General features: G+C 38.2%; 1 protein-coding gene across 1 annotated transcript in view; it reads right to left on the bottom strand.

Annotated features, from left to right (window-relative positions):
• Positions 1–12,666, bottom strand: part of ZDHHC15 (zinc finger DHHC-type palmitoyltransferase 15) — a 45,486-nt gene that overhangs the window by 13,775 nt on the left and 19,045 nt on the right. Inside the window, exons 4-8 of the mRNA XM_016130745.2 lie at positions 11,297–11,417; positions 9,649–9,718; positions 9,076–9,108; positions 8,354–8,474; positions 1,204–1,336 (exon numbers count right to left, since the gene is read on the bottom strand). Of these exons, the coding sequence (XP_015986231.1) occupies positions 1,204–1,336; positions 8,354–8,474; positions 9,076–9,108; positions 9,649–9,718; positions 11,297–11,417 (478 nt within the window). The remainder of the gene's footprint in view (positions 1–1,203; positions 1,337–8,353; positions 8,475–9,075; positions 9,109–9,648; positions 9,719–11,296; positions 11,418–12,666) is intronic.

Below are 12,666 nucleotides of genomic sequence, written 5' to 3' on the forward strand. Positions count from 1 at the left end.
GAGTAAAGAACAAAATTAACAGCACTTTAGTTGAAAGTGACAATGACAGTCAAATGGTCTCCATATTTAGAGCTGAGACCAAATCAATAACACATCAAGGGATGGTAATGACATTGACTTGGTTTTGAATGTTCCAGAAATGAAGATGTTCACACCGAAGCCTACAATGTAAGGAACTGAGTTTTATGCCAGAAAAAAAGTCAGTCGGTGAAATATAACCACCTTAAAGACTATGAGGAACTGGACCATGTTAGCACACATTATTTTTAGACGCACATTTATCCCATTAAGCAAACACTCACTGTTGGAGTCTGGCTGCATCTAGCCATTTCCCATTCGTTCTGTTTTAACACTCAGTTATCATGAAGCTTTTAGTACTTTTCTACTTTGCAGCTGATCTCTAAACCAAATGTGCGAATCCGCCATCCTAGCAACTAAGTGCTACATATATATTTGGTTTATAAAATGAGTGCAAATACTTTCTTAGCTGTTATTATTAGCAAATTTGTTATAAAAGTATAGTGGCTTTTGTACTAAACTTTCCTCAAGTCTATTTTAGCAAAACATTCAACATTTTGACACTTTCTCCTCACTCCTCATGCATTGATTTGCATACAATGTAAATATGTCTTTCACCATAGATGAAAAAAAATATTTCACTGGAATCCATCAGAAATATAGAGTAATGGACAGAAAAAATAATTTGTTTTTCGTACTCATTTTCTAGAGACTCACCTGTTCAATGTATTTATCCCATTCCCACAGTCCCTAGATAGCTCCTTTATGATTGTAGATATTCGATGATTTGTTGGTTTGAACTCTTTCCCAGGACTGTGTTTTTGGATGTATTCAATAAATTATCTTTATCGATTTTACCTCCCTCTGTTGGTGTTCCTTTCTGTACTGATTCTTTCTTTTGGTTCCTCACAGGAACACCTTTTAGAAAACTTTCAAGCTGTATATCTGAAGAGCTATAACCCAATGTGAACTATAAAGAGAAATGGTCATTTTTGGTTTTGTGTGCTGTTTCGTTCACTCATGCTCTCTTCACTATGTATGATTCATTCACTGTGGCTCTCCAGTTTGGTAAAATGTGCTTATGTATGTCTCAGTTTGGAAGCTTTTCTCTTCCTTGGGAAGGATGCGCAGGTCACTGTGATATACAGTAATATGTTTCCCCCCAGTTTTCTTTTCCAGTCTTACCTAAGGTGGTTTTGTTTCTGCTGACAAGCCAACAATGGTAACCAAAGAGAACCACAAGGCTGACAAAAAACATGCAGGCCACAAAGAGGAGAAAAAGGACATGGAACTTAGAGCGAACACTGGGCAATTCTCCCTAGAAAAGAAATAATAAACAGAAACAAAAGATTAAAGTGGTAAGGCGTGGCTTATCTTTCTACATCATTTAGTAATTTTTTCATACGTATAAAAATGTCTAGCTATCTCGCTGTAACTTAGAAAATAGATTTTGTGAAACTTTACAGTTTTTTCTGTTGATGACCACACTTTAGTATGCATATGCTTTTAGCCTACAAAGCCTAAACTGTATCCTTGCTTACGTGCAATTCAGTATAAAAGAGAGTGTATAACGTACCAATTAGAAAAAGGTAATGTGAAAAGAGTGTACTCAAGCCATAATTGGTATGCAGTTTTAAAACTTGAACTCCATTTAGTTTCCAAATTATAAATCATTGGCTAGAGGTGACTTCGAGATCATATGGTTTATCCTCTTGTCTCAAGGTGGGTTATTCTGAAATACTTTATGTGTCATGTTTCCTTGGACATGTGTGTCGAAAATGTCATGGTGATGTATGTAGGAAGTTAAAACACATAGGTAGAATTTTAAAATACACTACCTATAAGCCATGACCTAATTTTAAAGCTACTGCAGACTGTGTGTGGTTGTTTCTTTTTATAGCTGCAGTACAATGTGCTGGTATATTACAGCCTGTGAAACAGATGTTTAGACAGTAAAAACAAGCAGTATTTGACAGGCAGTTTTAAAAGTAGGCAGCTAAAGATTTTTGTAGTTAGCTGGGACATTTTATTCTCCAAGTGGCCGCAACTTTTTTAAAAAATATATGCAGCCTTAGGCCAGAATGAATCTTCTACAGTTCCATAGCATGCACAGCATGTAACATTTTGTATTCCGAAAAGAATCTTAGAAAAATTTTCAATTTTGGAGGGAACAGTTATAAGAAGGACTTAATTTCCTCCTTTATTGGGATGATTATTGTTTTGCTATGATGAATTGTTTTGAAATATTTCTAAATGCTCTCAAGTAATAAAGTTCAAGGTGATCTTGATTGAAGTAGACCTTACATTATTAGCTGGTCTTACCCTAGTTTGGAAGAAGAAAGTTAAGGCTGGGAAACACTTGGCAAATTTAGATAACACAGATATTTTCTTCTCTTAGAGGAGATTTTTATTCATTTTGATGTAAGGAAATATTGGGAATCTTCCAGAGTGTATACGTTTGAAGGATGAAGATAAGGGAAAGTAAGCCAGTGAGATGGTTTCAGTTGAGGAGAGGTCTGGTTGAACTTTGTGTGGGGGAAGAGCACCCCAGGAAATAGCTACCCCAGGGAACTTTTATCTGCAGCTCCCTTTAAAAATAGTCCCTTCATAAAATCTTAGCCTATACATCCAAACTGAATTTGATTGTTTTTTATTTGTTTTGTTTTAAATTTATAGGAAATACTCCATGTATCTGTGTAGTAGTTTTTGCCTGGCTGATTTTTTACTTTCATAATCTATACTTTTTGAGCATTTATTTTTAAAAAGTTTATGTTTGTTAATTGTTATATTTTATGTTTAAATGGGCAATAGAAAAATGGCTCAGCAAGAGAGATTAATATAAAGTCAGTTCACACCCCGAATAGCTAACCTGGAGGTATTTCCCTCCTCTAATTACTCTTACAGGACTCTCTTCTGTCTGCCAAATCATATCTACTGTGTTGTCCCTTGATAAAGTACTTAATATTTTACTTTTTTTATTAGAAGAGAGTGATGGCCCTGTGTTCAAAATTACCTTCTCAGGAGATACCCAAACTAAAGTACTCAAAGCGATAACTACCAAAACCCGTGCAGGTGAATGCTGGTGGAATAATACTATTATCTTGGTTCGGAAGTAACTCACAGGCTCTGTGAGGAGATTCCACCCAGCATGGGAGGTACATATAACTACTTTTTTCATAAGGCAAAGATCAATTTCCTATCAATGTAGCTACTCATTAAATTAATATCAGAGGAGAGATATGGTTTGATGGTCTTCTGAATTCTTTATTCTAAAAGAGCTAGAGTTTCTCCATAGCAGGACTATAATGGGTAGTAAGACATTACCATGGTTAAGATCGCTAGGCTTAGGGTCAAATTCAAATACTGACTTTGAAGAATTCAAAGACTGTGAAGCCTTTGAGAATCTAGTCAAGATGGCAAAGTCGGTAAATGCTGCGCTTGCCTCCCCTCATGACCACATCAAACTACAGAGCAACCATCATTGAGAACCGCCTGTAGTCCTGAACAGAAGTCCTATAACTAAAGACACACAGAAGACTCCACACTGATCTGGTAGGAGGGACAGAAACGTGGAAAGGGCTGGCCTCACATCCACGTGCGGCAGTTGAGAATCAGGAGGGATATTTTGGCTGTGGAGCTCCCCCTAGAGGAGCGAGAGGCCCCAGCCCCATATTCGACTCCCCATTTAAGGTTCCACTGCCAGGAAGAGAAGTCCCCATAAATTCTGGCTGTGAAAATCAGTGGAGACTGTAGCTAAGTAGGATAGAGGACAGCTGGAGTCCCAGACATTCCTCTTTAAGGGCCCACGCAGGGACTTACTCACAGATGGACTCGCTTGCTCTGAGCTCCAGCACTGGGGCAGCAGCTCCAAAGGCGCCAGGGGCACACAGGGAGGGACTGAGTTGTCTGGCTTCAGGGTGAGGGCTGGAGGGACAGCTTCCTCCCAGACAGAAGCGCTGGAAGAAGCCATTGTTCCTTTGTTGAGCCCTACCCCCACCCAGCTAAAAGTGTTTTTCTTAACATCAGGAACAAGACAAGGATGTCCACTTTCATCACTTTTATTTGACGTAGTAAAGGAAGTCCTAGCCACAGCAATCAGAGAAGAAAAAAAAATTAAAGGCATCCAAATTGGAAAGGAAAAAAGGAACACTGTCATTATTTGCAAGTGACATGATACCACATATAGAGAACCCTGAAGATTCCACCAAAAAACTATTAGAACCAATAAGTGAATTTAATAAAGTAGTAGGATACAAATTAATATTTAGAAATCAAGTGCATTTTTATACACCAATAACAAATTATCAAAGCAAGAAATTAAGAAAATAATCTCATTTACAATTACATCAAAAAAATATCTAGGAATAAATTTAACCAAGGAAGCAAAAGACCTGTATTCAGAAAATTATAAGACACTAAAGAAAGAAATTGAAGGAGATACAAATAAGTGGAAGCACATACCATGCTCGTGGAAAGGTAGGATTAACATCGTTAAAATGTTCATACTACCCAAAGCAATCTATAGATTATATGCAGTCTCTGTCAAAATGCCAATGATATTTTTTACAGAACTAGAACAAATAATCCTAAAGTTTATATGGAATCATAAAAGTCCCTGAATAGCCACGGCAATCTTGAGAAAGAAGAACAAAGTTGGAGGGATCACACTACCTGATGTCACACTGTACTACAAGGCTACAGTAACCGAAACGGCATGGTGCTGGCATAAAGACAGAAATGGAGATCAATGGAACAGAATAGAGAGCCCAGAAATAAACCCATGGCGATGTGGTCAATTAATCTATGACAAAGGAGGCAAGAATATACAATGGGGTAAAGACAGTCTCTTCAATAGGTGTTTGGAAAACTGGACAGTAATGAGCAAAAAAAAAAGCTGGACTACCTTCTTCTTCTTACGCCATATACAAGAATTAACTCAAAATGGATTAAAGACTTAAATGTAAGACCTGAAACTGTAATACTCCTAGAAAAAAACATAGGCAGTCAACTCTTGACATAGCTCTTAGTAACATTTTTTTCTGATATATCTCCTTGGGCGAGGGAAACAAAAGAACAAATAAATGGTACTACGTTAAACTAAAAAGTTTTTGCACAGCAAAGGAAACCATGTAGAAAATGAAAGGACAACCTAGTGAATGAGAGAAGATATTCCCCAATGATACATCAAATAAAGAGTTAATATCCAAAATGTATAAAAAACTTATACAACTTAATATCAAAAAAACCATCCAAACAATCCAATTAAAAAATGGGCAGAAGAACTGAATAGATAGTTCTCTAAAGAGGAAATACAGTTGGCCAACAGACATAAGAAAAGATGCTCAAGGTCGCTAATCATCAAAGAAATGATTAAAACCACAATGAGATATCAGCTCACACCTGTCAGAATGGCTAGCATCAATAAATCAAAGAACAAGTGTTAGTGAGGATGTGGAGAAAAGGGAGCCCTCGCACATTGTTGATGGGATTGCAAATTGGTGCAGCTGCTATGGAAAACAGTTTGGAAGTTCCGCAAAGAATTAAAGGTAGAACTACCTTATGATCCAGTAACAAGTCCACTTCTGAGTATTTATCTGAAGAAATCTAAAACACGAATTCGAAAAGATCTATGCACCCCTATGTTTGTTGCAGCGTTACTTACAATAGTCAAGGTATGGAAGCAACCCAAGTGTCCACCAATAGGTGACTGAATAAAGAAGTGGCACATATGTACAATGGGATATTACTTGGCTATAAAAAAAATTAAACCTTACCACTTGCAACAACATAGGCTGGCCTAGAGGATATTATGCTAAATGAAATAAGTCAGACAGAGAAACACAAATACCTATGATCTCACTTATATTTAGAATTTAAGGAACAACAACAGAAAAAAACATACAAAAGACTGATACATAGAGAGCAAAGTGATGTTTGCCAGATTAAAGGGGGTTGGAAGGTGGGTGAAAACGGTGAAGGGACTAAGAAGCGCAAATTGGCAGTTAGAAAACAGTCACAGGATGCAGGGTGCGGCATGGGAATGTGGTCAGTGGTGGCGTAATGGCCATGCGTGCTGCCAGGGGGACTAGACTTATGGAGGATCACTGCACAGGTTACATAAATGTCTGACCACTGTACTGAACACATGGAACTAATATAACGTTGTAAGTCAACTGTAATGAAAAAATAGAAAGAAAATAATAAAACAAAAAAGGTTAAGTAACCCTCCACCTAAAAAAATAAAAATAAAATACCTTCACAGAAAAATTTTTTTATAAAGAAACCTACATGCTAGGTGATCCTGAGCAAGTCATTCAACTACTACGAGTCTCAGTTTTATTATCTTTAAATGAGACGAATAATTCCTGCTTCGTCTAGTTCATAAAGCTGTGGTGAGGATAGATAATAGATAATAGGTATAAAAGTGCCTTGAAGATGGTAAAGTACCACACAAATGGAAGTTGCTGCTCTTAGGGGCACAGACTTAATGCATGGCTTTTAAAATACGTGGCAGTTAACTTTTCATTTTAAGGTAGACTTAATTTACACAAGAAAGTCATGTCGAAACCACACCAAAGTGCTCTCTGGCTGGAGGAACTGCGAAGCAGCATTTCTCTGAACTGTCAGGTATGAGCTGATATGTCGCGGAGGAGAAATGAGGGTATAGGAAAGGACAAGGCTATGTTCACCGCTCATGTTGCTTGTGAATGCTGAGGAATTTCTCGTAATTGATTCATATCTGAATATGATCTTTCGAGAGTAAAAAACGCAAGTGGCACCTGGCTGGCATTGTGGTATTTGCTTATTGGCTGACTAGGACGGCCGAAGGCAAAGCGTGTGACATGCGACATTGTTCACCCTGTTGTAAGAGTAAAGGCTGGTTTTTAAGTGGCAGCCTGCTGTGCTTAGGGCCAAGTGAGGTCTGCAGCGAAGGCCGAGGCCGACACTTCCCTCACTCAATTGGACGCAACAGATTTTCTTTACTTTCAAGAAAGCAGGTCAGTGTGTGGGTTAAATGTCAGACGGGTCACAGAAACCTGCGCGGCAGAGACCTGCGCCACGGGAAGGGGCCAAAGAAACACCAAGATGGCGACGCATTTTGTATTTGGCGAAGACCGATGAGAAAACTTCACTTCTGCTTATCCTTCTGTGCCTCTTGGCTGCAGATTTTGATAGCCATCATATAATTTCTGATTCTTAAAATTATTAAGTATCTGAATGGATTAAGCGAGTTGAAGTGAGAATGGAAAACACCCATCACTATACTGTTCTGTACCAGCGGGGGGCAAGTCACTTAATGATTCATTCAGTTATTTAGATTCGCGGCCCTTCCTGTCTCCTTTTTTCCTCCAGTTTATTACAGTCTGTATTCTGGTCCTGGGATTCACATTCTTACCCTGCTGCTTTAGCCCTCCACCTGAGGGGAGACATTCCGGTTATACGGGTTATCCAGATTTTCCTGTTACACAGGTTATTACCTCAGTAATTGCACTCTTACACAGTGCAATTACTAAGGTAATACGGAGTAGCCCTGCCCACATCTGTCCTGCTATCCAGGACAACTCTTATCAAGGAAAGTTATGATGTCTTAGTGATCATACAACCTATTTCACTATGTTGCTGCCAAACCCTGTACACAAATGGAAACTGAAGAGCTGCCTTCAATTCTTTTGGAAATAGATGGGATATGGTTGATATCTTCACATGCAAGAAAGATGAAAGTAGGATTTCTTTAAGGTTTCATTGTAATTATCAGAATCCTGTTTTGAAAAGTAAAGCACTTTCGACATCTGTTTCATTTGACTTTGGCAGTGAGCCAGTACTAGAATCACACAAAGTCCAGATAAGACTCTTCGTTTTGCTCACATGTGAACATAAGTCAGTGTGTCTTTCCGTCCAGTAGGAATTTGGCAACTGTCCTTTGCACGATAAATCAGAGTGTTTTGTAACCGTGAGGGAGGACTTTGTTACCCTTTCTCTCAGAAAACTAGGGGTTCAGAATTAGTTTCAACATTTCTCAAATCTATAATTGGTTAAGATGTGAATTTTTAAATTTGACTAAAGAAGTACATTGTTAAAAAATCAGTAAGAGTTAAGGGTTCCTGAAGGCCTTTAAAATCCTCTCACGTACGACAGAAACTTGTTTAACAGGAATCTTTAAATAACAGCCTCCTGAATCGGAATATTCGACATGGGAAACTTGCCTTTGGTGTGTTCCGTCCTGGTTAAGTATTAGCTATGTCAAAATGTAAAAAAAGAAAAGGCAAACAGTGTCACAGATTGGAACAGACGTGTGTTTGTCTGGGGGTGGGAACCTTCAGGATTTTTAACTTACTCTCCAGTATTTGATGAAATAGCTGAAGGCCGTTGTAGCAATGTACAGGCAGTAGAGAACAGAGTAAGCTAAGAACTGAAGGAAAAATTTATAGTTGGAAAATCCAATGCAGTTATTAACCCTAAAAAAAAAAGAAAGAAAAACTAGTTTGAAATCAGGACGCATTTATTGAGAGCACACTGACACATAAGTGAACTAAGTGATGGAGGAATAAAAGTCCCTCAATAGGTACAAACTGGAAAAACAAGTTCATGCCTCACTTGTCCTTCCTTTCATTTTCAGACACACTGACACCTGGCCTGCCTAATAGTTCTGGACTGATTCATGACACATCCAAGGAACTTGAGTCTCTAGGTCAGACATAAAGTTTGGAGAATTGCCAGAGGTAACAATCCAGAGTATTTCAAACATCAAGACGGCAAAAAAACAGAACCGATTATGTCAGACGAAAGAGGAGAATTATTTGTGCTCCATTTCATTACTGTACTTAATTACTAAAGCTAATGGACAAGAGACCATTAGCTTTGTGACCCCGAAAATCCACTGCCATGCCTGTGGTGGTATATGTATTCTTGCTTTAAAGTCTTAAGCCTCCCACTCCCCTTACACAATTGCAAAGCCCAGTGAAGAGCAGAAACAGGCATGTTACAACTGTGCTTAAGAAAGTAGGCGTATTGAGCAACTGTGACCCTTTTACGGAAGATTGAGTAAAAGGGACTTACCAAGGGCAGTGATGGTCCATTTTTAATACACACCTAAAAAGGGAGCAAAATACAGTGTGATAAGCGGGGCTATGGAAACGACGCAACACCTCACAGTTGAACTCCAGGTCTCTCCGATTATTTTCAAAGGGGGAACGCAAGCTCTCATCCCTGTAGGCGTGTGTCGCACATGGTGACACAATGAGAGTGACACTTCACCGCTATGGGCTTCCTCCCCAAAGCACATTACCCAAGCTAATCAATATTGATTCATTCATTTAACAAATGTACCATATTAATATAAGGTGTTAATAATAGGGGAAGCTGTGAGACACCTGAGAGCTACCTGCACAATAACTCTATAAATCTAACACTGTTCTAAAATACAACTTATAAAAATGTTATTTTATTTTTCTCTCCTATCTTTAGAATAGTTGGAATAATCATCCCTGTGAGTGTGGTTGGCACGTGCTCATCATGATCAAAAGAAATGCTCTTATCTAGGCATGGTTACATGTTAAAATCAGTCATATTGTTGTCTAGGCAACCATCAGTGGCCAAGCTCGGTCCAGGGGAAACATAGCTGTCACTTACATGGCACAGACAGAACAGTGGTGGCAGCGATCTGGCTTAATCAAATGGCACCGGTCACAGAATCTAACAGCTATAGGAAAAATAAGGTGGTCAGCACCGATTATGGTTCAACGTGACATCATATAGTTTCCTAGCCTACCTGAATGGCTTGCTATGCACTCATGACAAGTAGTCAAACTCGTCTTATTTCAAGTTATCAAGCAAGATTTTGTATTACAAAACAAAATATATTGTCAGCTCCTTGAGTGATCTGGGGAAGATCATTTAGCCTCTGTTTACTCCAACTTTCCTACCTGAAAACTAAGATTCATAGTTCATCTCTTCTCTCCAGAGGTTGGATTGTATGAGGTGGGTAAAACTAAAGCATGGTAAATAGAGTGGTTCTTAGAATCACAATTTGGAGAACAGGAGAGAGATTCTAGTTCAAGCCACCATTTCACAAATAAAGGAAGACCTGAGCCACATCAAGTGACTTATACAAAGTCACCCAGCAAGTGGGGGGCAGGGCCGTGACCAGTACAGTTAGTCCAGAGTTCTCTTCACTCTCTAAGTCTGATACAAAACATCTTCTCTCCCTCCCTCCCGCCCTGCCTCCCTCTTTCCTTTATTTAAAAATTTATTGAAAAAATTAAAAGAAAGGGATTTTCTTTTAAATTTTAAAAAATTTTTCAATTATAGTCAACATACAATATTATGTTAGTTTTAGGTGTCTAATCACAACATAGTGATTAGACATTTATATAACTTATGAAGTGATCACCTGGATAAATCTAGTGCCCACCTGACACCATACGCAGTTATCACAGTTTATTGAGTATATTATTCCCTGTGCCATACTTTACATCCCCACGACTATTTTGTAACTGCCAATTTGTACTCTAAGTACTTTTAAATATTTTGCCCAGCCTCCTCCTGTTTGGCAACCATAAAAATGTTCTCTGTATCTATGAGTCTATTTCTCTTTTGTTTGTTAATTTTCCTTTTCAGATTCCACATATAAGTGACATCATATGGTATTTCTCTTTGTCTGACTTATTTCACTTAGTGTAATACCCTGCAGGTCCATCCATGTTGTCACAAATGACAAGATTTCTTTCTTTTTTATGGTTGAGTAATATTCCATTGAGTGTGTATGTGTGGTTGTCTTTGATGGTGGTGGTGGATGTGAGAAATTTCTGGCATGTGGAAATGTTTCCAGAGGTTTTTCTGACACAGATGTGTACATTTGCAGAAACACTGAATGGTACACTTAAGATTTGTGCATGTTTTTATGTGTATATTTCACCCAGAAAATAATGGTAAAATATTTAGGTGGATATGTACTGATATCTGCTACCGACTTAAAAATGCACCCAAAAATAAGATGGCTTTATGGACGATGGATAGAGGGGTGGATTTGTGGACAAATGTGTAATAAAGCAAAATAGTAAAATGTTAGTGGTAAGCTGCAGTGGTGGGTATACAGGTGTTTAGTGTATAATCTTTCCATCTTGGATGTATGTTTGAAAATTTTTATAATAAAATGTTAAGAAAAAGCTCTAGCGTTTTTCAGGAGAGGAGAAAAATGGGGCTAGCCTGAGGGTATACATGAACCAGCCTTTCTGAGCCTTGCTGATCTAGCTCTCCGATTGACTTGACATACACTGACCTCCACTTCCGGTTCTTGTGTATACTGGTAGCTTCTTGGCCATATCAACAAGCATCTGCTTTTGGACCTCAGGTCTCTCTTCATTTTCATAGCGTTCTTTGTCTGTATAGGACAAGTGGAACTGGAAGCAGAGTGAGAGGCAAGACTTTATTTTCCAAGGTCAACGGAAAAAAATTAAAAACAAAAACAACAGTTACGAAGAAGAAAATATTTGTTATCTACCCTTGAAGGCCAGGTACTTATTCGGCTTATAACTTTCTCTGGATAATTATCTCAATGATCTTATCTGACTTTTATCTCTATCTTCATAACTCTGCGTGATAGGTGGTATTGTTTTATAAATAAAATAAAACTTAGATTAAGTACCTTGAGCATTGTTACATTTCACTCATCTAAGAGTAGCAAAGCCAAGCCCCAAACCCAGTTCACCTTACTCCAAATCTCATGCCCTCCCGCCTCCACTGTACCACAATACAATGCTGCATTCAGATGTGGACACCTCCCTGCCAGGACTGTGTTGATGATTAACTAGCTTGTTATTAAGTTGTGAGAATTTTTCATGGGTAACATTCCTGGAGAATCTGGATGAGACTGCTTGCAACATTGTCTGCATGTTCTAATCTTGCAAATGAGTAAAAATTTGGCTATTCTTGCTATTTCAGAAATGTCTGGTTTGTGCCGTACTTTGCTGATCTTGCAAAAGATATGACAACAATTTTCCAAAGTTATACAGACCCGAAAGCTTTCTTCTGTCTGGGCCAAAGCGCAGGCAGAGGTGAAAAAGAGAAGGATCTGTGTTGAGATTTTCTGGGTTTATACCTCATCTCTGCCACTTAATAGTTAAAAAATCACTTTTGAAAATCAGACATTCTAAGTTTTTTTTCTATAAAACAGAGGCAATAATACCAACTTCACAAGTTAGTGCAAAAGTGCTAGATAATAAAATAGCAAGTAATTATAATTCCAGTCTTAAGCCATTAAAAATATTTGATATTGCTCATATTTTTTATTTCAACTATTCTAGAAAGTGTGAAGTGGTATCTTACTGTGATTTTAATTCACACTCCCCTTTTCCTGAATTTATTGGCCATTTGAGTATCTTTTTGTGAAATGCCTATTCGAGCCTTTTGTCCACTGAAACAGAATGGGGTTGTTTGTCTTTTGTGTATTGATTTGTAAGAATTCTTTATGTATTTTGGGTGCTAGCCCTTTGCCGAGTATTTTCTACCAGTCTGCGGCTCTTCTTTCACTTCCTTTATGGAAGCATTTTGATGAACATAAGATCTTGGTGGGAGTGTAAATTCACGTAGCCACTTTAGAAAACTGTGTGGCATTATGTACTTAAGCTAAATATGTGCCTGTCCTATGAC

The sequence above is a fragment of the Rousettus aegyptiacus genome, unplaced genomic scaffold (assembly GCF_014176215.1).
Source record: "Rousettus aegyptiacus isolate mRouAeg1 unplaced genomic scaffold, mRouAeg1.p scaffold_m13_p_9, whole genome shotgun sequence".
NCBI lineage: Eukaryota > Metazoa > Chordata > Mammalia > Chiroptera > Pteropodidae > Rousettus > Rousettus aegyptiacus.